Source organism: Mesoplodon bidens, assembly GCF_964165515.1.
Source record: "Mesoplodon bidens genome assembly, contig: HAP1_SCAFFOLD_218, whole genome shotgun sequence".
NCBI classification, from domain to species: Eukaryota; Metazoa; Chordata; class Mammalia; order Artiodactyla; family Ziphiidae; genus Mesoplodon; species Mesoplodon bidens.
The window spans coordinates 52,813-77,327 of record NW_027672495.1 but is presented as its reverse complement, the minus strand read 5'-3'; the positions used below and the strand labels follow the sequence as shown (position 1 = coordinate 77,327).

At 38.0% G+C, this 24,515-nt stretch overlaps 1 protein-coding gene across 11 annotated transcripts in view; it reads left to right on the top strand.

The window, feature by feature from the left end:
• LOC308610117 (MBT domain-containing protein 1) overlaps nt 1-24,515 on the top strand; it is a 62,948-nt gene that overhangs the window by 13,909 nt on the left and 24,524 nt on the right. For 6 of the 11 annotated variants that reach the window (XM_081259378.1, XM_081259377.1, XM_081259379.1 and 3 more), the window contains 4 exons: nt 9,113-9,314; nt 13,691-13,830; nt 15,324-15,438; nt 16,014-16,099. In XM_081259378.1, the coding sequence (XP_081115504.1) occupies nt 9,161-9,314; nt 13,691-13,830; nt 15,324-15,438; nt 16,014-16,099 (495 nt within the window). In that variant the 5' untranslated portion in view covers nt 9,113-9,160. Of the gene's footprint in view, nt 1-9,112; nt 9,315-13,690; nt 13,831-15,323; nt 15,439-16,013; nt 16,100-24,515 lie in introns of those variants that run through there. The other 5 variants (XM_081259374.1, XM_081259373.1, XM_081259372.1 and 2 more) reach the window with 5 other exon arrangements.

Below are 24,515 nucleotides of genomic sequence, written 5' to 3'. Positions count from 1 at the left end.
AATTCAGTTTCTTCATCAAATTAGGAACCACAGTTTAATTAGGTTTCTGTCACTTACAACCAAAAACATAAAGCCTCAGTTTAAATCAGGGTTTCTCACCAGTGGCACTAAACAACGTTTTGGACTCTCCTGTCATGTTAATGCAAAGGAATGTGACTCTTTTCCTCCAGTCCTCTTAAGGGATATTGCCAAATATCTACCAGGGGGCTAATATCCACTGCCCCGAGTTGAGAGACAACAAATATTTGAGTCCTGCAATGCTGATCTCTGAGAATATTGTGAACAAGACAGAAATACTTACAGTTCAGAGAAAATAGGCAAAAAATTAAGTACACACAAAAATCTTAAAATCAAATTCATAATAAATTCTCTGAAAGAAACAAACAGGATACTGAAATGAGAAATAATGGGGTGAAGAGTGCTACTTTATTTAATTTATTTGTTTAAGAGTGCTACTTTATTTTTTTTAATAAATTTATTTTTTTTAAAAAAAGGGGGTGGGCTTCCCTGGTGGCGCAGGGGTTGAGAGTCCACCTGTCAATGCAGGGGACACGGGTTCGTGCCCTGGTCCGGGAAGATCCCGCATGCCACGGAGCGGCTGGGCCCGTGAGCCATGGCCGCTGAGCCTGCGCGTCCGGAGCCTGTGCTCCGCAGCGGGAGAGGCCACAACAGTGAGAGGCCTGCGTACAGCAAAAAAAAAAAAAAATTAATAAAATAAATAAATCAATAAATAAGAGGGGTTGCTTAATTCTCCACTCCTTGAGCGTGGGCTTTGAATAGTTCCTTCCTTCCAAAGAGTACAGTATGGAGAGAGGTGAAGAGTAATTTTATAGTAGGAAAAACTGCCAAATAATCTTCAGGCAAGTGGGACTTCCCTGATGGTGCAGTGGTTAAGAATCTGTCTGCTGATGCAGGGGGCGCAGGTTCAATCCCTGGTCCGGGAAGATCCAACGTGCCATGGAGCAACTAAGCCCATGCGCTACAACTGCTGAGCCCGAGTGCTGCAACTGCTAAAGCCCGCGCACCTAGAGCCCATGCTCCACAACAAGAGAAGCCACTGCAATGAGAAGCCCGCACACTGCAACGAAGAGTAGACCCCACTCACCACAACTAGAGAAGGCCCACGCGCAGCGATGAAGACCCAACACAGCCATAAATAAATAAATAAATAAATAAATAAATAAATTTATTAAAGAAGAATTATTCTGGCAGGTAATCAAGGTCAACATCAACAGGGATAAGTTATGTTGACAGGATGTAGCCCCAGTCTAATCATGAGGATATGAGACAAATTCAATAGAAGCGACGTTCAACAAAATACCTGACCAGTACTCCTCAATTGTCAAGGTCACCAGAAACCAGGAATATCTGAGAAATTTTCACAGCCCAGAGGAACTTAAGTAAACCTAACAACTAAATGTAATGTGGGATCTTGGAACAGAAGAAGAACATAGGGTAAAAATGAAGGAAATTTGAATAAAGTATATATAGACTTAGTTAAATGACAGTTAATTTTAGTTCATTAACAAATGTACAATACTAATTTAAGATATTAATAGGGGAAACTGGGGTATAATATGGGAAATCTGTATTTTCAAGTTTTCTGTAAATCTATTGGAACTACATTATAAATCATTTGTAAGTAAAGATGAAATATTTTGCAAAAATAACCATGTATTACCATTCTTAAAGAAGGGAGGACATAATCTTATAATAAAGAGTAGTCATTTAGTCATTTAAGTTTAATAACGCTTTATGGAAAAAATTTATAACTCAGGCAATAAATATAGGTTGACATTCGCCCTTTTTATCTCCATCCTCCAATGGCATTTTAACAATATTTATTCTTCTAATCCGTGAACACAATACATCTTTCCATTTATTTAGATCTTTCTTTTAACTCTTTCAGGAACATTTAGTAGTTTTCATGGTATTGGTCTTGCACATCTTTTGCCAGATTTATCCCCAATTATTTCATATTTTTTGATGCTATTGTAAGTGGTATTTTTTTATTTCCAGAAATTGAACTCCAGAAATTTCAATTTCTGGAGCTTTGTTGCTAGTATATAGAAATACAGCTGATTTTTCTGTAATGATATTTTGTCCTGCATCCTTGCTAAACACTTTTTAGCCCAACACTTACTGTATATTCCATCAGATTTTCTACAATCATGATGTCTGGGAATAAAGATTTAGTTAAATTTACTTCTTTACAATCTGGATTCTTTTATTTCTTTATTTCTGTACTCTTTTTTTGAATTGCACTGGCTAGAATTTCTATACAATATTGAATTAAAATGGCAAAAGCAAATATATAAACTCCCAGTCTTAATCGGAAAACATCCAGATTTTCATAATTAAATTTCTTTTTTTTTTTTTTTTTTGGCTGCGCCACACAGCATACAGGATCCTACTTCCCCGACCAGGGATCGAACCCGTGCCCCCTGCAGTGGAAGCATGGAGTCTTAACCACTGGACCGCCAGGGAAGTCCCCATTAAATTTCATGCTAAGTTTAGGATTTTCCTGAATATTCTTTATTGGGTGAGGAAGTTCTCTTCTATTCCTAGTTGGCTGGGGGGTTTTTTAAAATCAGGAATAGGTCTCGGATTCTGTAAAATGCTTTTTCTGTATCTCTTGAGATAATCATATGACTTCTGTTTTTTAGTCTATTAATATGATGAATTTATTGATTTTCAAATGTTGAATTAGCTTTGCCTTCCTGGGATAAACCCACTTGGCCATCCTATATTATTCTTTTTATGTAGTGTTTGATGCAGTCTGCTAAAATTTAGTTTAAAATGTTTGCATCCTATATTCATGAGTAATATTGCTCTGTAATTTCCTTGTAATAGCTTTGTCTGGTTTGGGGATCAGAGTAATGCTGGCCTGATAGAAGGAGTTGGAAACTCTTTCATCCTCTTCAGTTTCCTGGAAGAGTTGTTGTAGAATCAGTAGTATTTCTTCAGTAGAATTCTCCAGTGAAGCCCTTTGGGCTGGAGTTTTCTTTGTGTGAAGGTTTCTAACTACACATTTAGTTTCTTTACCTGTTCAGGTTATTATAGTTATTTACCTATTCAGGTAATATGTTTATGTGTGAGATTTGGTTTTATGTCTTTCAAAGAATTTGTCCATTTCCTCTAAGTTCTCAAATTTATTAGCATGAAGTTATTGGTGATAGTCTTGCTCTCTCCTCTTAATATCTCCAGAATCTGTAGTCATGCTGCCTCTCATCCATGATACTGGGAATTTTGTCTTTTCTCTTTTTTGCTTATCTCTAATCAGTTTTATTGATCTTCTCAAAGAACTGGCTATTGCTTTCATTTTTTTTTTTCGGTTTGTTTTTCAGTTAGTTGATTTTCACTTGGAGCTTTGAGTATAGATTTTATGATAAGAATTTTTTTCATTAATCGGCTATTGCTTTCTTTTTTTTAATTTATTTATTTTATATTTTATTTTTGGCTGTGTTGGGTCTTCATTTCTGTGCAACGGCTTTCTCCAGTTGCGGCGAGCGGGGGCACTCTTCATTGCGGTGCGCAGGCCTCTCACTGTCGCGGCCTCTCCCGTTGCGGAGCACAAGCTCCAGACGCGCAGGCTCAGTAGTTGTGGCTCACGGGCTTAGTTGCTCCGCGGCACGTGGGATCTTCCCAGACCAGGGCTCGAACCCGTGTCCCCTGTATTGGCAGGCAGATTCTCAACCACTGCGCCACCAGGGAAGCCCTGCTTTCTTTTTTTTCTTCTTTTTGTTTGTTTGTTTTTTAGTTAGTTGATTTTCACTTGCAGCTTTGAGTATAGCTTTTCTGATAAGAATTTTTTTCCTTTAGAAGTTTGAAGGCATTACTTTTGTTAATCTTGTCATTGAGAAACCCACTGATATCCTAATTCCCTTCTCTTTTTGTGTGATATAGTGTTTTTCTTGAAGCTTTTAGTATGGCAAAGTTCTGTAATTTTTGTAAGGATGTACCTTAGTATAGTTTGGCGTTTTTGTAAGTCATTAAGCTGGGCTTGCATGGTCCCTTCAGTATAGGAACTCTGTCTTTTGATGCTGGAATTCTTGTTGTTGTTGTATTTTTTTTCTTTGTTCCTATCTGTTTTCTTTCTTCCGTATCTCTATTCTTTGGATTTTGTATCTTCTGTATTTAACTTTTATCTTTTCTCTTTTATTATCTACCTATTTGTCTCATGTATACACATACACAGATGCTTTTTGAAGGATTTCCTTGATTTTACTATCCATGTATTAATTTATTGTTTTGCCTCTTCTGTTTTTTAAATTCCAAGATCTGTCTTGTTCACTGATAGCATCCTATTATTATATTTCTCTGAAGAATTATTTTTTTTTGAAGTTTTCTTTTGCTCCCTGCATTACTTCTATTTCCTGTAGATTCTTTTTTCTGAAGATTTGTTTTGGTCTTTCACATTTTTTTAATTAATTTTTTTAATTTTAAAATTAATTAATTAATTTGGCTGCACTGGGTCTTCATTGCGGCACATGGACTCTTCATTGAGGTGTGCAGGCTCAGTAGTTGCAGCGCAAGTGCTTAGTTGCAGTATGTGGGATCTTAGTTCCCCGACTAGGGATCGACCAGGGCTCGAACCCAGGCACCCTGCCTTGGGAGCGAGGAGTCTTAACCACTGGACCACCAGGGAAGTTCCTGGTCTTTCACATTTTTAAGAGGCCTTTCACAAATGACTGGTAATCCTTGCCTGTTTTTTCATATTTAATGGTTAGTTACTAAGCAGCTGATGGGACTAAATGTGTCTAAATTGGGCTTGTTGACTAGTGAGATTCACTGTTGTGATTGGTTACTTTTAAAATCTCTCTGGTCTCCTGCACTTTTACTGTGATCTGTTTAGATGTGGATATCTTTTTGTTGTGCTTAACATATATTGTAGTTCTATCTGTGAATTCATGTTTTTGTTATTTCTTCAAAGTTTTCAGCCAGTATCTCATTCAGCTTTACCTTTTTCCATTCTCCATAGTCTCTCCTTTGAGAATTTTTTTATATATATATAAATTTATTTATTTATTATTTATTTTTGGCTGTGTTGGGGCTTCGTTGCTGCATGTGGGCTTTCTCCAGTTGCAGCGAGCAAGGGCTACTCTTCGTTGCCATGTGCGGGCTTTTCCTTGCAGTGGCTTCTCTTGTTGCGGAGCACGGGCTGTAGGCACGAGGGCTTCAGTAGTTGTGGCATGCAGGCTCAGTAGTTGTGGCTCACGGGCTCTAGAGCGCAGGGTCAGTAGTTGTGGCATACAGGCTTAGTTGCTCTGCGGCGTGTGGAATCTTCCCAGATCAGGGCTCGAACCCGTGTCCCCTGCATTGGCAGGTGGATTCTTAACCACTGCGCCACCAGGGAAGTCCATCTCCTTTGAGAATTCTTACTGACATTTATTATTAGATCTTTACATTCTCTTTTAACCTCTTAGTTTCTATGTTTCTGTTGTTCTTTGCTGTTTTGGGTTCTTTCTTAATGTTTCTCTTCCATTTCCCCAATTATTTTTTAGGCATGTCTAATCCATTTAGGGTTTTTTTGTGTTTTTTTTTTAATTACAGCACTTGTATTTTTCATTTACAGAAATTACATTTGGTTCTTTCTGATTGCTTTGTATTCTCTGTTCATTTTTCAATAACATTTTTTATTTCTTCTTAGTTCTTATATGGTTACTTTATATTCTGTCTCTGGCAATTCCAGTGCCTAACTATTTGGGATATCTAATCTGTTTCTGCTGACGCTTGCGGTAGACCGCTTATCGTGTGTTTGATATTTGATTGTGTACTGATATTTGATAAAAATCTGTGGAAATGCTGAAAGGCCGGAATTGTAGGTGATTATTCCTGAAATGATTTAGGATTGCTTTTGCTGGGTGTCAAGGGGCACTGGTATCCTAGAACCACTTTAATCCTACCATATAGGGTAGGATAAGTTATAACCTCAGGTCTTTGGTTACAAAATCCCAGAGAAGCCTCTCCACCCAGAGCATGGACAAAAAGGCTTCTTTGTAGGTACCTGAGCTGTGCAGCTTGTGGGATCTCAATTGCCTGACCAGGGATTGAACCCGGGCCACCGCAGTGAAAGCCTGGAATCCTAACACTTAGGCCACCAGGGAACTCCCTACATGTAGTCAGTTTTTTTCCCACCCATTTTACAACTTATATTGAAGTTGCAGCCCCCTCAGGGGTTTTGGTCTGATACAGAGAGCATTTCTCTAGAACATTAGTCCTTAAAGATGCTTTGGGGGCTTCCCTGGTGGCGCAGTGGTTAAGAGTCCGCCTGCCGATGCAGGGGACACGGGTTCGTGCCCCGGTCCGGGAAGATCCCACATGCCGTGGAGTGACTGGGCCCGTGAGCCATGGCCGCTGAGCCTGCGCGTCTGGAGCCTGTGCTCCACAATGGGAGAGGCCACAACAGTGAGAGGCCCATGTACCAAAAAAAAAAAAAAAAAAAAAAAGATGCTTCGGAAAACACTGCATACTATATATACCTCTTAAATTATTGTAATGTTCACCAGCATCTTAAGGGTTCGAAGAGGGCTTTGAAGTAAGGAAAATTTCCCAAATGTATTTGACCATAATACTTTTTTAAAAATGTTAACAGCCTATACTTACTGAAACCAAAATGTTTGTAATCATTGGGTCCCTGAAATTTTAAGTTTATATTCTCTAACAAGTTGAGTCAGAATAAGATATTCTGTGTTGACATTTCAGGATCAGTAAATATGTTAGCTGCTAACCAAGCTGACTATAAAGTGGACGACAAACATATGAAAACTCTGGAGGTAAAAGATCATCTCTGTATTGAGTTAAGGTGTATGAATTTATTAAAATTTAGAGTTCTAGCCAGTGTTTACTAAATGTATATTCCAGGCATTGTGATAAATATTCCATAGTGTCTTTATGTTGCCCTCAGGAAGAAAATATATCAAACTTTAACGTAGCCTTCAAGGGCCCTGGTGATCTGGCCACTGCATCCTCCTCCAGCCTCATCTCCCACACCTCTCACACTGGACACCAGCCACATTGGCCTTTCAATGCACCAAGTCTGTTCCAGCCCAAAAGCCTTTGTCTTGCCCTTTCCTTCCAACACCAGATATTCAAGTGGCTGCCTTTTTGGTCCTCAGAGTCTTTCCTCACCACTGAATCTCAATTGACTACACTTGCCTTATTACTCTATTGTCACATGGTCTTGCTTGGATTTCTCCCACCGGTAGACTCTAACCTTATGAGAACCGCTGATCTCTCTTAACCTCTTACTGTGAGACACACAGATGCTTGATAAATAGTTGTTGAATGTTGAATGAATAAGAGAAAGAAACTCATCACTTGCCCAAGTTCACAGCTAATAAATGACAAACCTGGGTCTCAGAATTCTGTGTTGCTAGTACCATACTTTATCTAAACAAGCATTATCCTATTCCCTGCCACCTTACCAGTTCAAATATTTAGACTTTTCCTTTTGAATTGCCTTCAGAGTCTTTATTCTTTTGAAATCTCCTGGTGGTAGCAGATTTTGATTCTTTGAAGATACATGTAATTTATAGAAATAACTAAAAGCTATTCAGAACCAAATCTGCTAAATAATCAGGCTGGGGAAACCAATAGTGGGGGTGGGGGGAATATTCTAAAGTGACCTCAGTCGGCTTTTCTTTTTTAAATTGGGCCTAAAAGAGAGTTCTGAAAGAAGAATAGTAAAAAAAAAAAAAAAAAAAAAAGAAGTTGTGGCAATATTAGTAGAACATTTGTAGAGCCTTCCAAGGGGACTTCTTAAAAGACAGTATTCATTTGAGTATATAATATTTCCATTGCGTGGATTAAGAGACTAGTTTTCTTGCTTTCATAGTTACACCTGATACAAATGAAAATCAGTTCCCCATCTCAAAGCAAATGTTTAATACAGGCGTATCTGAAAATGACAGTTTATTCAATAAAACTAAGATACGTATTCGGATGGTTTTATCTTGTCAAACTTTGGACAACAGATTTCAGCTTTGTTATTGGTCACGTTAAGACGTTAAACTAGCCAGAGAAGAAATTGTGCATAAGCTGGAAGATGATACAAAAAAAATTATAACTGAAGCAAAAGAATAAGATAGGTACCAAACTCTAAAGATTTTTTGGTTGATAGTTTTCACTCTACTTGTAACTCACTGTATGTTTAGTGATGGTTTGATTTTTTTTCATTTCAAATATTCCGTTTCTTTTTTCTCTTTGTTTTTTCCTGCTTTAACTTTCTTCTCACTGAACTTGAAGTTTTGGAATTGATTTCAGGAAAAGTTGGAGTGGTGGTAGGTGTTAGTTTGGGGGTTTTTTGGTGGCTTGAGTGAGGGAACATTTTTGGAGGAACATATGAGTAGCATTTGCTGAACACGATATATAGTATCTTTGTGCTTTTTCTTTTGAAAAGGAAATAGTGTTTAGCTGGAGATGATTGGGTTTTTTTGTAATTATGTATGTTAAAAAAATGAAATAGGGCCTCCCTGGTGGCGCAGTGGTTGAGAGTCCGCCTGCCGATGCAGGGGATACGGGTTCGTGCCCCGATCTGGGAGGATCCCATATGCCGCGGAGCGGCTGGGCCCGTGAGCCATGGCCGCTGGGCCTGCGCATCCGGAGCCTGTGCTCCGCAACGGGAGAGGCCACAACAGTGAGAGGCCCGCATACCGCAAAAAGAAAAAAAAAAAAAGAAAAAAAAAAATGAAATAGTGTTACATGTAGAAATGCTGTCTTCTATAATTTTTGAAATAGGTATTATGTGTATTTCACCACAGTTGTTTTAAAAAAAGAAATCATCTGATCTAATCGCATTTTATAGAGAAGTGATATATCTAGTTTATGGCAAAACTTGAATTACATGATGATCTTCCGATCCCCATTTAGTGTTTTTTCCATAATTATTGTTACTCCTTTTAGCTAACATGGTAGCTAATAGATTTGTGCCTCATGGAAGTGGAGGGCTCCACTTGACACAAACATTTAGCTTTTCATTATAAAATAAAATTATAATTCTCAGGGCTAGATTTTCATTTTTAAATCTCATTTATCACAATTTGAACTAAGGTCTTTTAGGTAGTGTACATGAGTGCTGTGTCATGTGTTACTGATTTCTTCTACTTTTAAGACTGAACATTCTTCACGATCCGAAAGGAAAAGAAGAGACTCTTTCGGGATGTTTGACGGTTATGATAGCTGCAGTGAGGACACGAGTAGCAGCTCCAGCTCTGAGGAGAGTGAAGAGGAAGTTGCTCCTTTACCTTCTAATCTGCCAATTATCAAAAACAATGGCCAAGTGTACACATACCCAGATGGTAAATCTGGCATGGGTGAGTATGGAGTATATACTTCAGCTCAGGTGAACAGCCTTCACCTGTTACACACCTTGAGGGTATGTTTTGATTCCATTTCTCCTGTCATTTCCCTTAGAATTTTAAAGAACAGTTTGAAGAAACAGTCTGAAACTTGTAGTTCTAGATAAGATCACTGGGTTTGTGTTAGATCTCTTTATTTTGCATACCTACCACCTGCTGGTAGAAAACAAGTAGAAAAAAATGAAAACAAAAGGCAACTGAGAAACTTAATGGGACTTAAATTCCATAATTAAATAATAAATCCCTATGTAATTGGAAGTGTGTAAGATAATAGACTTACAGAGTTGAAAGAGACTTTCAAGGTTAAGTCTCCCTTCTCTTTAACGATTCCTTATAAGTTTTCTGTTTTAACACTTTGGCGATAGGGTATCTCTAATTACCAGAATATCCTTTATATTGAACCAAAATTATCCTTACTCTAACTTTTGTCTTTTGGTCTTAATTTTGATTTTTAAAGGTACACAGAATGATTCTAATCCCTGTAACAAAGACATCTCTTCCCATCACACTACAACACTTATTTCTAGTGTGTCTCTAGGACACACTAAGTAAACCTAATTGCTTCAGTCATTTCTCATAGCATCAGTGATTTAATTCATCAGTATCCAGCTCAGTTTCTTCTGGGAATACTTCAGATTATGTGGTAGTAGGGTGACAACTTGTCTGGCCTGAGACTGTCCTGGTTTTAGGATTAAATGTCCCACATCCTGGAAAAGGACCTCAGCAAATAGTTGGTCACCCTGTGTGATTAGGACAGAAGGTAGTTCAGCTTTTATCTCCTTTTTTTACGACACTGTGTTTCCATTCAGGCCACCAAAATTGCTTTAACTTTTTTAAAACTAATACTGAATTTGCAAATAATTGAAACCACATGAACTAGACCAATTTAAATCAGTCTTGCGCTTTTGCAGTTGATTTTTTAAACCCAAGGTGTTAAGACTTTAAAACTCTCCATGTAACCTTTTTCTTACTAAATTTTGGTCTTAGAAATATTTTATTCCTAATTCTTTCATCTAATGTTGAATGCAGTGTCATCTGATCGTCATTTGCAGATTTGATAATAATGCCCTGTAAGTCATATTCTAGTCTTTTTTTTTTTTTTAATTCGTTTCCTTTGGCCTTTAATGACATTGGTACTTTTTTTTTTTGGCTGTGTTGGGTCTTTGCTGCTGCGCGTGGGCTTTTCTCTAGTTGCGGCGAGTGGGAGCTACTCTTTGTTTTGGTGCGCGGGCTTCTCATTGGGTGGCTTCTCTTGTTGTGGAGCACGGGCTCTAGGCGCGGGAGCTTCAGTAGTTGTGGCACTCGGGCTCAGTAGTTGTGGTTCACGGGCTCTAGAGCACAGGCTTAGTAGTTGTGGCACACGGACTTAGTTGCTCTGCGGCAAGTGGGATCTTCCCGGACCAGGGCTCAAACCCGTGTCCCCTGAATTGGCAGGTGGACTCTTAACCACTGCACCACCAGGGAAGCCCTATATTCTAGTCTTTTGATTAAAACGTAGCATCGAAGGGCCTGGTACAGAGTCCTGCAGATCGTATCAAAGAACTTCACTTATCAGGACTCACTAGGTGTGGTCATCCAACCAGTTTTGCTACCTAGGTGTTTTCTACTTAGCTTGAATTTCTCAATCCTTACTGACAAAGCTACATGAGAGATTTTATCAAATGTGTTAACTCCTGTTAATATACATCTTGTCGTGGTTTAGTTATGATATACCAGTCTGGTAATCTTATCACAAAAGGGAGCTTTATATGTGCCAGACTCTGTTTTACAGATACAAATAGGAACAATATAGAATAAACTCCCTGGTGGAGCTTACATCCTGGTCATGGGAATTCTAGTTTGACATGTTCAGTTCTTGGCAAAGATATACTGTCCCCTGGGATCGCTTTTTTTTTTTTTTACCTAGATGATCCACAAACCTTTTAAATAATCTGTTCTAGAATTTTTACAACAGAAAATCATTCAGGCTTTTTTTCCCTTAGACACCCTTTGTTTATCTCTTACCCTCGGCTTCTTACATTTTTTCCATGATTTCTCATCCTTTGTTATGAGAACTTACTGGTTAACCTGTAAGTTCCTCCAGTTATAACTGTTTAGATGGAGATTTGAACCCACTCAACCCACTCAACAACATAGTTGTTTGCTCTGTTATCTTTTTTCCCCCAACTTTACTGAGGAATAATTGACAAATATAATTGTATATGTTTAAATGTATAAATGTCTACAAATGTGGTGATTTGATATACATGGATACGGTGGAATGATTCCAAGATCAAGATAATTAACACATCTGTCATCTCACAAAGTTAACTGAGTGTGTGTGTGCGCGCGCGCGCGCGCATGGTGTGAGCGCAAGATCCACTCTCAGCAACTTCCAAGTATACAGTATAGTAGTGTTATTAACTATAGTCACCGTGCTGCACATTAGATCCTCACAACTTATTCTTTTTATAACTGAAAATTTGCGCCCCTGGCAACCACCATTCTATGAAGTGGGCTTTCTTTTTTTAAGATTCCACATATAAGTGATACTGTACACTATTTGTCTTTCTCTTTCTGGCTTATTTCACTTAGCATAATCCCCTCCAGTTTTGTCCATGTTGTCAGAAATGACAGTATTTCCTTCTTTTTATGGCTGAATAATACTCAATTATAATGAATAATATTCCAATTTAATGAATAATATTCCATATATATGGATACCATATCTATCTAGATATAGATATAGATATAGATATATACCACATTTTTTTTTTATCCACTCATCCATCAAAAGACATTTAGTGTGTTTCCATAACTTGGCTATTATTAATAATGCTACAATGAACATGGGAGGGCAGATATCTCTTTGAGATACTGAGTTGCAGTCAACTAATTTTTGATAAGGGCAACAAGAACACACAATGAGGAAAGGATAGTCTTTTCAGTAAATGGTGCTGGGGAATTTGATATCCACATGCAAAAGAAAAACTGGACCCCTATCTTATACCACTCACAAAAATTAACTTGAAAATGGATTAAAGACTTAAATGTAAGACCTGAAACTGTAAAACTCCTGGAAGAAAACATAAGAAAGAAGCTCCTTGACATTGGTCTTAGCAATGATATCTTGGATAAGACACCAAAAGCACAGGCAACAAAGGCTAAAATAAGCAGTGAGGTTACATTAAACTAAAGAGGTTCTGCTCAGCAAAGGAAACAGTAAATTGAAAAGGCAACCTACAGAGTGGGAGAAAATATCTGTAAACCTTATATTTGATAAGGGGTTAATATCCAAAATATATAAAGGACCCATACAACTCCATAGCCAAAAAGGCAAATAATCCAATTTAAAAATGGACAAAGGAACTGAATAGACATTTTTCCGAAGAAGACATGCATATGGCCAATAGTACATGAAAATGTGCTCAACATCACTAATCATCAGGGAAATGAAGATCAAAACCACAATGAGATATCACCTCATACCTGTTAGGATGGCTAGTATCAAAAAGACGAGATAACAAATGTTGAGGAGGATGTGGAAAAAGGGAAGTCTTATAAACTCTTGGTGGTAATGTAAATTGGTATAGCCATTATTGAAAACAGTATGGTGATTCCTCAAAAATTTAAAAATAGAACTGTTGTGTAATTCAGCAATCCCACAACCTATGTATCTTTTTGGAGCTTCACTTCTTATTACCCTGTTCTTCTAATTCTGCCTTTCAAATTATTGTCCATTATGCTAATTTACCAAAAAGACCCAACAGTTAGAGTTTTGTTGCCCTCTATTATCAGTTAATAATAGTGCACGTACTTCAATCTTTGAACCTATCCTGTTTCTCTCGTCTCCTGAATATAACTTGAGAGAATCCTCATATTGCCTTCAGCATTTTTCTGAGTTGGCCATTTTTATGTTTCATTCTTTACAGTATTTTAAAGACCTGTGCTGCACTTTGTATTAATCTGCAGTTGTGTTGCACTTTTTAAAATCTTTTGTTTATAATACTTTCAAACATCAAAGCTTATAATGTCTGGCACAAGGTGAGCACTAAGGAAATGTTAGTTGAATCTAACTTATATTTGTGTGTCTTTTGACCCTTTTTAAAGCCTTTTCAGACCTTAAGCTATTGTCAGACTTTCTGGAGCCTGTAGCTGTGGTATCATTCCAGTCCTTCCCCTACCTTTTATTAGGTTTTTATATCGTTTATGTAACGGATAGAAGAAATTTTCTATCTGCTTTAAAGAAATTTTTTAAATTAAAACCTTTAGATAATTGGAGAAATTATTAAACTGTTAGATGAAAATTGGTTTTATTATATGATCATAACACCAATGTTTTTGTTAATTAGCTACCTGCGAAATGTGTGGGATGGTTGGTGTGCGAGATGCTTTTTACTCTAAAACAAAGCGTTTCTGCAGTGTTTCATGTTCAAGAAGTTACTCGTCAAACTCCAAGAAGGCAAGCATTTTGGCCAGACTTCAGGTAACGGTACAGAAACCTTATTCTTTATATCTGTTATTTCTATGGCTTTCACTGTTTATCTGTCATTTGATTGTGATTCACTGCACTCTACCTTTGCCCAATTGGCCAGTTATCATTTTATACCCCACATTTTTAAGAAATATGTTCATTCTATAAAATTGAGTAGCTGTTATAAATAGAGAAGGCATACTATCCAAAATAAACTATGAATTGTTTGTGTCTTTTTTCTAAATAAGTATAAATGTAATAAACATCTTTTTATATATATGAATTGAAGCCATTTTTCTCCCTGGTTTTCTTTGGAGTTAACATCAAAGTAGAAACTTTCAGTGTTGGGAGGGGGAATGATTTACCCTTTGGTTTTATTTTTCCATCATCTTTGGTTTGTTTGTTTGTTTGTTTGTTTGTTTTTGCGGTACACGGGCCTCTCACTGTTGTGGCCTCTCCCGTTGCGGAGCACAGGCTCCGGACGCGCAGGCTCAGCCGCCATGGCTCACAGGCCTAGCCGCTCTGCCGCATGTGGGATCTTCCCGGACCGGGACACGAACCCGTGTCCCCTACATCGGCAGGCGGACTCTCAACCACTGCGCCACCAGGGAAGCCCTGGTTTGTATTTTTGATTGCAACCCATTTGATACCTTGACCAAGTGTATTTGGTTATCCAACTAACTTTTTGGAAAAATTCATAATACAAAAAGAAAATCATCTTTCTGTAAATGTACGTCAGTGCCTACAAAATGACTGGAGATTTGACCATTTGACTAAGTTATTACTATTGTAGCATATAAACAACTTTTTAAAGGCATCACATAACTGATTTTTGTAATATATTTTATTTGAATGATCACATTTTTCATATTCTTCTTTACCTTATTGTGATCATTACATAGCACTGAAAGGATTATTTAAATTCCCCAGATTAAGGAAATACATCACTTAGATGTATTTCTATATTTCAGATAGACAGTACTTAAAGATCCTGAGCAATGGTCTGTACCCAAATGGATGGCAGTTTGTCACACTGAATTTGGCCCATGATCATTTTGTCATTGATCTTTTGCGTTAGCGCTAAAGGTATAAACCTCAGTCACTTGCTCTTTAAACATTAAATTATCTTTTCTTATATGAATAGCAATGCTTGGCAACCTGCATGAGTGAATAACCACTGGTTGTATCTAGTACAAGAAGGAATGAATTATCCACCACAGCCTATATTTTAACATCTTATGGGATATAATTTTTTATTAACATATTAATTTGCATATTGCTATTTTAGTCTGTGCCAGCTCTGCTACCCATATTACGTATTTACATTGTAGCAGAACTCCAGAAAACATTTCTCATGTTAAAATTCCTTGTATGTTTCCTCTGCTTTAATAATTTTCTAAACCCTCGATGTTTACTTAAGCAGAATGAGTAGTATGCAATCAAGTTAGTTTTCAGATTTGGGGGTGGGGTGATGAGAAAGAATCCTATTTACTTAACTCTTCTTGTTTTAGGGTAAGCCTCCAACAAAGAAAGCAAAAGTTCTTCAGAAACAACCTTTAGTTGCTAAACTAGCTGCATATGCTCAGTATCAAGCTACCTTGCAAAATCAAGCAAAGACTAAATCAGGTAATATGGGTGAATGTAGTGGAGGTGAAATATTTGGTACTGATTCATCAAGTTTTAATTAATAACATTTGAATTTTGGATTCTGTTAACTAAGCTATTTGTATACTGTATTTGCACATTATGACACTGGGCTTCCTAGTAGTGGTTTTGGTTTCAGTAAATTATTCTAGAATAGAATAGTGTTCACAAGTTATGGTGCTATTAGGTGATGGATACTGGATAGAAATCTCATTGAAGTGCACGGTAACAGCTGCGTGGGAATAAAACACAAGAGCAATCAGAACAGCATTTGTTATCCTGAAGGTATCTGCTCTCCGCTGTTCTTTGTTTCTTATAACTGGAGAGCTCTTGCCTCACTTCCCAAGGAGCATATGTTGTGTATAGAAGAGTTAAACTGCTATTTGTTTGCAAATATGATATATGCTAAAGTTCATGTTTATTTAGAGAAGTTCTGTCTTTACAGAAGAAACTTTCTTTAGAGGTGATAAATTAAATTTGCGTCATTTCACATTTTAAAATAATAGCCTTCTTACAAATTTGAGAACTGTAATATATCTAAATTTATTTTATTTCAGTAGCAGTCTCCATGGAAGGTTTCAGCTGGGGTAACTACATCAATAGCAATAGCTTTATAGCAGCTCCAGTTACCTGCTTTAAACATGTGAGTATGGAATTTCTCAGTTTATGTTGAAATGCTTAGTCATTGTTTAAATCTGAAGGCACAATAGCATTTAAGCATCTTATCCTTAGAAGGTCTTTATTTTATGTTGTAATGGAAATGTTTCTTTTTTTATTAATTATTGTACTATGAATAGTTACATAACTTCTCTAAGTTTTATAAGTAAAAGGTTCCTATAAAGACATTGCAAGTTGAAATTGTTTCAAACGGGGAAAGGCACTAGTCTCATCCAATTTTCGTATTAAGTTGAACCATATAAAATTGCTGGTTTTGTGTATCAAAAATTGTTGTATATTGGCAAAGTCATATGGTTCAACCTCATAGAAACCATGCATTGTATATGTTACCTAAATTTTTGTGATTTGACCTAATAATTGAGAAAAGGAAAGATCTTCTAGTTTTGTTTTGCCTCAAATGTAAAATCACAAAAACAAAGAAGGAACTATTAGTAATACAGTATCATGGGCTGAAATGATCTGTTTGGGAGATGTTCTTTTTAACAAGTAGTGTCACAGAACATCTGAAGTAATTGAGAGTTAGGTTTAAAATGTATCTAATGATAAATTCTTTCCTTTTGATTTCATTCCTTTTGATTCAGTTATCTGATTAGTTCTCTTCAATACTTTTTTTAACCTTACTGTAAGCTTAATTTTATATTTAAAGGTGCTATCTGCTACTGACCATGTATAAGAAGGAAAGAGAATTTAGAAAGTTAATGAAATTTTGTGTACACTTAACATATTGTTAACTTAGGGCTTTACTGTTAAATAATAGCATGTGAACAAAACTGAGCTTGAGTTCTTGCTGTGGAAATCCAAATGAATTTTAATTCATTCGTGTCCAATAAAGGATGTTGATCAAAGCCAAACATATTAATTCAGTGGTAGAAATATGAATTAAAGCCAAATTCATTCATTTGCTAAGTTTTCTTTCTTAAAAGTACAGGTGTTAAGCCCTTAGTCGGTGGCATGCTGACCATCTGAATCAGCCTAAGTGGAATCTTAGATACTTTACCTTAGTATACAGTAGCTGATATATTTTACTGTAGTGTTAATAGTAGTGTCACATTTATGAGATACATTAAATACATGGCAGCAGCAGCTTTCATGAGAATTACAAAGCAAGTCTTTAACTCTCCTCTCTTGAGATAGTTCTTTTTGGTACTAAGAAGATAAGAATTAGATTAAGTTCTCAGTTATAATAAGTCTTTCATCCCAGATTCCTGGGACATTTGTCTGTTGTCTCCTTCTGAGTATCCTTTGTCTCTTTTCCTATCTTTTTTTTTTTTTTTGCGGTACTCGGGCCTCTCACTGTTGTGGCCTCTCCCGTTGCGGAGCACAGGCTCCAGACGCGCAGGCTCAGCGGCCATGGCTCACGGGCCCAGTCGCTCCACGGCATGTGGGATCTTCCCGGACCGGGGCACGAACCCGTGTCCACTGCATCGGCAGGCGGACCCTCAAGCACTGCGCCACCAGGGAAGCCCCTCTTTTCCTATCTTTATTTTAATATTTTGTTTTTTTAGGTTTTAATATCATAAGCCATGTTCAGCTATTTTATATAAGTAGTCAGGATATTTTTTAAAATAGCGTTTCAAAGTCCCAAAAATATAATATTTTATTTCATGTCCGTATCTTTGAATAGTAATACTATGTTAAAGTTCTTTGCAAGAAAATCTCTATTATAATGAAACTGATTTTTTTCGACTTGGCTTTTTTAAGATTAAAGTGTTCTATCATATAGAATAGAGCAGCTAGCCTTAGCTGTATGATTAATAATGATACTGTGGGACCTCCTGTTTCTCGTTCAGAAGCAAGGTATCTGTCACCCAGTGCCTTCCTGCTCCACTCATCTTCCTTTACTGCCTTCTCCTTACCAAATAGGAAACATTTTATATTGGTAATGTCTTAGTATATTTTAGTACAAAATGAGTTTGCTTTGTTGCCTTAACCAGCATTTTTATTTGAAGTCATTTGGTTTAGGAGGTCAGACTTTGTGCTGTACTTGATTTTTGTCCTTTAGAGTTGACTCTTCATGGTTCTCCCCCTTAGATAGTTTTTGGGCTCTCCAAGGAGAATAACTGACTTTAGCTTTAGAAAACCTATTTCCAGGAGCAGCTGCAAGCACAAGGTCCTGCCTTGAATCATCAGTCTTCTAATCTTCTAACACTTGATTTCTGCTCTAACACTGGTTCATCTGTGGGGCCTCTTCCTCCACACTCTATACCTGCATTGTGTCCAACTTGAGCACAGGTTGGGAGCCTTTCCCTGCTCCTAGGGGATTCTTTTTTTTTTTTTTTTCGGTATGCGGGCCTCTCACTGTTGTGTCCTCTCCCATTGCGGAGCACAGGCTCCGGACGTGCAGACACAGCGGCCATGGCTCACAGGCCTAGCTGCTCCACGGCATGTGGGATCTTCCCGGACCGGGGCACGAACCCATGTCCCCTGCATCGGCAGGCGGACTCTCAACCACTGCGCCACCAGGGAAGCCTAGGGGATTCCTTTTTCAAGCATAATTTTTTAACACATTCAATCTGTGGGAATTCCCTAGCAGTCCAGTGGTTAGCACTCGGCGATTTCACTGCTGGGACCCAGCTTCCATCCCTGGTTGGGGAACTTAGATCACGCAGCTTGCAAGGCACTGGCACCGCCAAAAGAAAGAAAAAAAAAAAAAATCAATGTGTACATGGAAACAGCTGTTCTGGTTGAACCAGGATTTGGGGGTGGGGGTGGTGTCACAGCTTCAACTTCTTGCTTCTTTAAGGTAACTCAACCTCTTCTGCAGTAGGGACCCCAGGTAAATATATTTTCCAGCGCTTAAAAATGATAGTGATTAGTTCTTAAAACCATAGAATTTCAGTAGAATTCCTCTTTTCCATGGTCTGTCTTTAAATTTCTGGGAAGTTTCTGCAAAGTATATCATAGGACAATATTCTCTTTGAATATTGCTGTAATTGTGTATAATGGTTTATACTTAATCACTCCATTAAAACAGTGTTTGACATTTTTTATAATTATCGGTGTAAATGGAGCCCAGTTGTCATTAAATATATCTACTTAGAAACCTGTATATTATGATTGCCATATATCTGATGCAACTTTCATTTCATCTAGGTGGTAGTTTTCAGACTTTTTTTTTTAAAGCATTACGATTCCCCCTTTCCCTAATAAACATAGCTAGCATAAGGGGAAGTTATACTGATTGGTCTGGCAAGAGTAGGGTGGTATGGCTAGAGCCTTGGCCCCTGACCCTTGGCTTTCCCTTCTTTGGCAGTCTCTGAGGTCGGAAACCACTGAATTAGGTTAATACCATTTAAAAAAAAATTTTTATTGGCGTATAGTGTATTTACAGTCTTGTGTTGGTTTCAGGTGTTGGGTCATATCATTGTAAGTTAATCCTGGATTATATGGTCACAAAGCTGTAAGTTACCTTAAAAGTCATCTAGCCCACCTACTCCATCTCATTATAAATGAAGAAACTCTTGCTGCATTGTTCAGTAGCTGGATTGAAATTTTCAACTTTGGGCTTTAACCTGCTTTTTCTCACGCAGTTTTTCTTCTTATTTGTTCGGGTTTTAACCTAGTTTTGAATGAAGCCCCTATAGGAAAACTCTCCTGTGCTCCCCCTTTACTTACACAACTCGACCACACAGTGCTGCTGATACCAGATGTGTGGGTTTCCGCATATCAAGCATTTCTCTGACACCAGCTTGGGTGCCCTACAGTTTAGTTCAATTCTGACACTGTCTGTCTGGAGTTAGCATCAGATCCCACACTTACGGACTCAGTTCCACAAGACTGCCCCTACTTCAGACACCAGTTGCAAATCCCACATTGTCACCTCTACTTCTGACAGATAGCTGTAAATCAGAGTTCCCATGCTCCTTCCTTGGGTTTGATAATTTGCTAGAATGGCTCACAGAATTCAGGGAAACACTTAGGTTTACTGTTTCATTATTAAGGATATAATAAAAGAGATGAACAGTCAGATGAAGAGATGTGTAGGGCAAGGTATATGAGAAGGGGCATAGAGTTTCCATACCCTCCGAGGTGCACCACTCTCCTAGCACCTTTACTTATCCACCAACCCAGAAGCGCTCCAAATCCTGTGTATTGGGATTTTTATGGAGGCTTCATCACATAGGCATAATGGGTCATTAACTCAGTCTCTAACCCCTCTCCCTTTCCTGGAGGATGGGTGATGGGGCTGAAAGTTCCAAGCTTCTAATCATAGTTTGATCTGTGTGGTGACCAGCTACCATCCTGAAGCTATCTAGGGGCCCACAAAGAGTTGCCTCATTAGAACAAAAGACACTCTTATGACCCGAGAAATTCCAAAGGATTTAGGAGGTCTGTGTCTTGGCATTAGGGTCAAAGATCAAATATTAAAACAAAAGATACCTCTAGTACTCTTATCACTTAGATAATTACGAAGGCTGTTAAGACCTCTGTGCCAGGAGCAGGGCCAGAGACTAGTACATAACATTTTTTTATTTCACAGCTTCTAAAAGCAGCTTTTAGCCTTATCTTTACTAACTGTGGAATAGTCTCCAAAATACTACTGCAGTATCACATGCCAGTTAGGTACTCCACGTTAATGAAATTCACAGACTATTTTCTCCTATTGACAATTTATGTTTGAACCCAAGAGAGTTGTTCTGTGTATGCAGAACATTTAGCTTTAAAGCATTCTTAATTTTTTTAATATTATAGTCTTTTAAATAGAAGCACTCCTGTTCCCCATTATTTGCCTTATAAAATCAAGTACAGAGAGTTGCATGGTGGCCTACTGATTAGAATTCCGGGCTTTCACTGCCTTGGCCCGGGTTCAATCCCTGGTCAGAGAACTGAGATCCCACAAGCCACATGGTGTGGCCAAAAAAAAAACTCAAGTAGAATATGTCTTTCCTAAGCGTTACAGCACAGGCCAAAATGTGCTAGTATGAAATGTACGTGAATCATAAAAAGCTAAAATCATATTCCCTTAGTCATGTATTTACAGACTTCAGATGTCTTTTGTTTGGCACCTGGACTATATACTCTGGTGTCTTGTTGATACTGTCATTGCCAAAACCAGAAATGTAGTCATCCTATTTTCTTCTCCCTTGAAAATAGCTGTAGTTAGATATTTTTTAAAAAGGTCCTTTGCACACGTGCGTGCCATAACTTCAAAGCTGAGTTTACTATACTATTTCATCCTTCCTCCACAGATATCACCTTGTATTGCTTACATGATGTTTTTTTTGTTTGTTTGTTTTTGCGGTACGCGGGCCTCTCACTGTTGTGGCCTCTCCCGCTGCGGAGCGCAGGCTCCGGACGCGCAGGCTCAGCGGCCATGGCTCACGGGCCCAGCCGCTCCACGGCATGTGGGATCCTCCCGGACCGGGGTACGAACCCGTGTCCCCTGCATCAGCAGGCGGACTCTCAACCACTGCGCCACCAGGGAAGCCCTACATGATGTTTTCTAATTCTCTCTTTGGTACCAGACCTGTATGCCAGCTACTTTGAAGGGGATAAGGTTATCCATATTTCTTTGTAACACATATTACAAGTATATTTTTGGATTTTAAGGACAAAAACAAAAGCCTTGTTTGTGTATGTGTGGTAACAGTAGTTTATAGTAAAACTCATGATTTATTTCTCAGGTCTGTATTTATTACTAAAATAATCTCTTTCAAATAAAATTATTCTTTGTTTTTTTCCCTAGCCTTAACCATGCATACGTAACTCCATTGAAAATTGAAAATAAATGTGATTTCACATCCATTTTAACTAAAGTTAGAATCTTCAGTATGTCATCCTAGATTGCAAAACTTCTTTCTAATGGAAATGAAACTTAAATTAGTTTCTGGTACTTGTTAGTACTCCATCCAGTTGAGCTATTATGAGTGTTGCCACAAAATAGATTCTCTGCAGGAAAGCAGTGGACTCTGATATAATAAAAATCACCTGTTTTAAGGAAGGCCTAAATAATCTAGATTATTTTCATTTGATATGTTTTTTTTAAATTATGAGCTGTTTTATGCCTTCCAAATTAGTAACCACTGCTTCCTGTCTCTTTTTACATACACTAGCATTCCCTCATTCTTAATCTTACTTTCACCCCAAACATCCCATTTTACTTTTGAACTTTCCTTGTACTCCCTATCCCCCTGCTACCACCACCCCAAAAAGTATTGGGATGGCCAAAAAGTTCCTTCAGTTTTTAAGTAAAAATAAGAATGCACATTTTTCATTTTCACCAAGAACTTTATTGAACAACGTATTCACTCTTTTGTTCCACTACCTTCTGCCATTTTTTCAGGCAGCTTCATAATTCCATCTTCCCAAAGCTTTATCTTTTTGAGCAAAGAACTGTTCCAGGTACCTTTTAGTCTTCCAGGGGATTGAAATTTTTTCCATTAAGAGAATTTTGTAAAGACCGAAGTAAGTAGAAATCCAAAGGTGCAGTGTCTGGTGAATGCGGCGGATGAATCAGAACTTCCCAGCCAAGCTGTAACAGTTTTTGCCTGGTCATCAAAGAAACACATGGTGTTGTATTATCCTGATGGAAGATTATGAATTTTCTGTTGACTAATTCTGGACGCTTTGCCGATGCAAAGTGCTGCTTCCAGTTGGTCTAATTGGGAGCAGTCCTTATTGGAATTAATCTTCTGGCTTTCCGTAAGGAGCTCATAATAGAGGACTCCCTTCCATTCCCACCATGTTGAAGACCGGCCTTTGGTGTGGTTGGTGGTGGTTCATTTCGCTTGCCCCATGATCTCTTCCATTCCACATTATTGTACAGTATCCACTTTTCATCACCCATCACAATTTGTTTTAAAAATGGAACGTTTTCATTACATTTCAGTAGAGAATCCCATGCGGAAATACAGTTAAGAAGGTTTTTTTCACTTAACTTACGTGGAACCCAAACACCAAAGCGATTAACATAACCAAGCTGGTGCAAATGATTTTCAGTGCTTGATTTGGATATTTTGAGTATGTTGGCTATCTCCCACGTGGTATAGCGTTGATTGTTCTCAATTAATGTCTCAGTTTGGTTGCTGTCAACTTCAACTGGTCTGCCTGACTGTGGAGCATCATCCAGCAAGAAATCCCCAGCACAAAACTTCGCAAACCACTGACACATTCCATCAGTCACAGCACCTTCTCCATACACTGCACAAATCTTTTTTTGCATTTTAGTTGCTTTTTTACCTTTCTTGAAATAATAAAGCATGATAGCGCTGAAAATTTTGCTTTTTTTCTTCCACCTTCAATATTAAAATGGCTACACAAACATTCACCAGTTTTGATAAGTTTTTTTTTTAAGTGCCCACTGATAGGACAGCTGTCACATGCAGTCTAACAAAATTGTTTCAAATGAAGTTAAAGACAACTAAGGGCTACTAGAGCCGCCTTACGGGAAAACTGAATGAACTGTTTGGCCAACCCAGTAGATTGTGTTATCAAATCGAAAGGTGAGTGGGCTTTCTGGGGAAAGGGGGAACAATTATTTTTTCTGTTTCTACTTCCTATCAATTCTAGCAAATAATACTTAGGAGTTCTAATTTCTTTCTAGTTAATTTCCTATAAGGTTTTCTCCCCTTTTTGGCCAAATAATAGTCTATCTTTCTCTACTAGGTTCATTTTGGTCATCATAATGCCTATTAGTCAAAGAATTTTAATGGTGGCTTTTTGTATATTTGCCATATCATTATTAGGATCAATAAGAGTTACCTATGTGCAACTTGAAGGCTAACTTCTGCCCACTTAAATTCTGTGTCACTGCTGAAGATTGTGATTATCAAAAGTTGTAGGTTGTCAGCTCTATGGAGGGAAATCTGTATTTCTCCCATAAAACATCACATGTACAGTGTGTCAGCCCTCCGAGAGTCTAAATACTAGCCATCTGAGCTGTTGGACTATCTGGGAATATTCTTAAAGCACAGAAAAGTAAGAATCCCACCCAATTACTTTCTTACAGATAGACAGTCAGGTGGAGGTTATCATACATTTGTGTTGGGGAGCCCTCAACATTTGGATTTGGCCATGTCCTGCAGGACCTGATGACAGCGTACCTTGCAGGGAAGGAGAGTCGCTCCCAGATAGCCCTCACGAGTGGCCCTGGAGCAGGAAGTGGTGAAGCAGATCTTCCTGGTTTGGGAGGAACCTGAGGTGGACCTCTCGTCCTGAGTCTGGAAGGTAAATTTGTTGTTACCTGTAAATTATGGTTCTGCTAGTTCATGCTATGCCAATCCAGACTTTCAGAGGTATCCCTCCTGCCAGCAAGAGAAGACAGATGACTTGGATGAAGATGGCTCTCAAGCCCTGGGTCATTTAGTCTTCCACACTTAAGAATATTCATTTTAAATAAAAGGGCAGATATATCTATGAAATGATTTTATTATTTCAACACA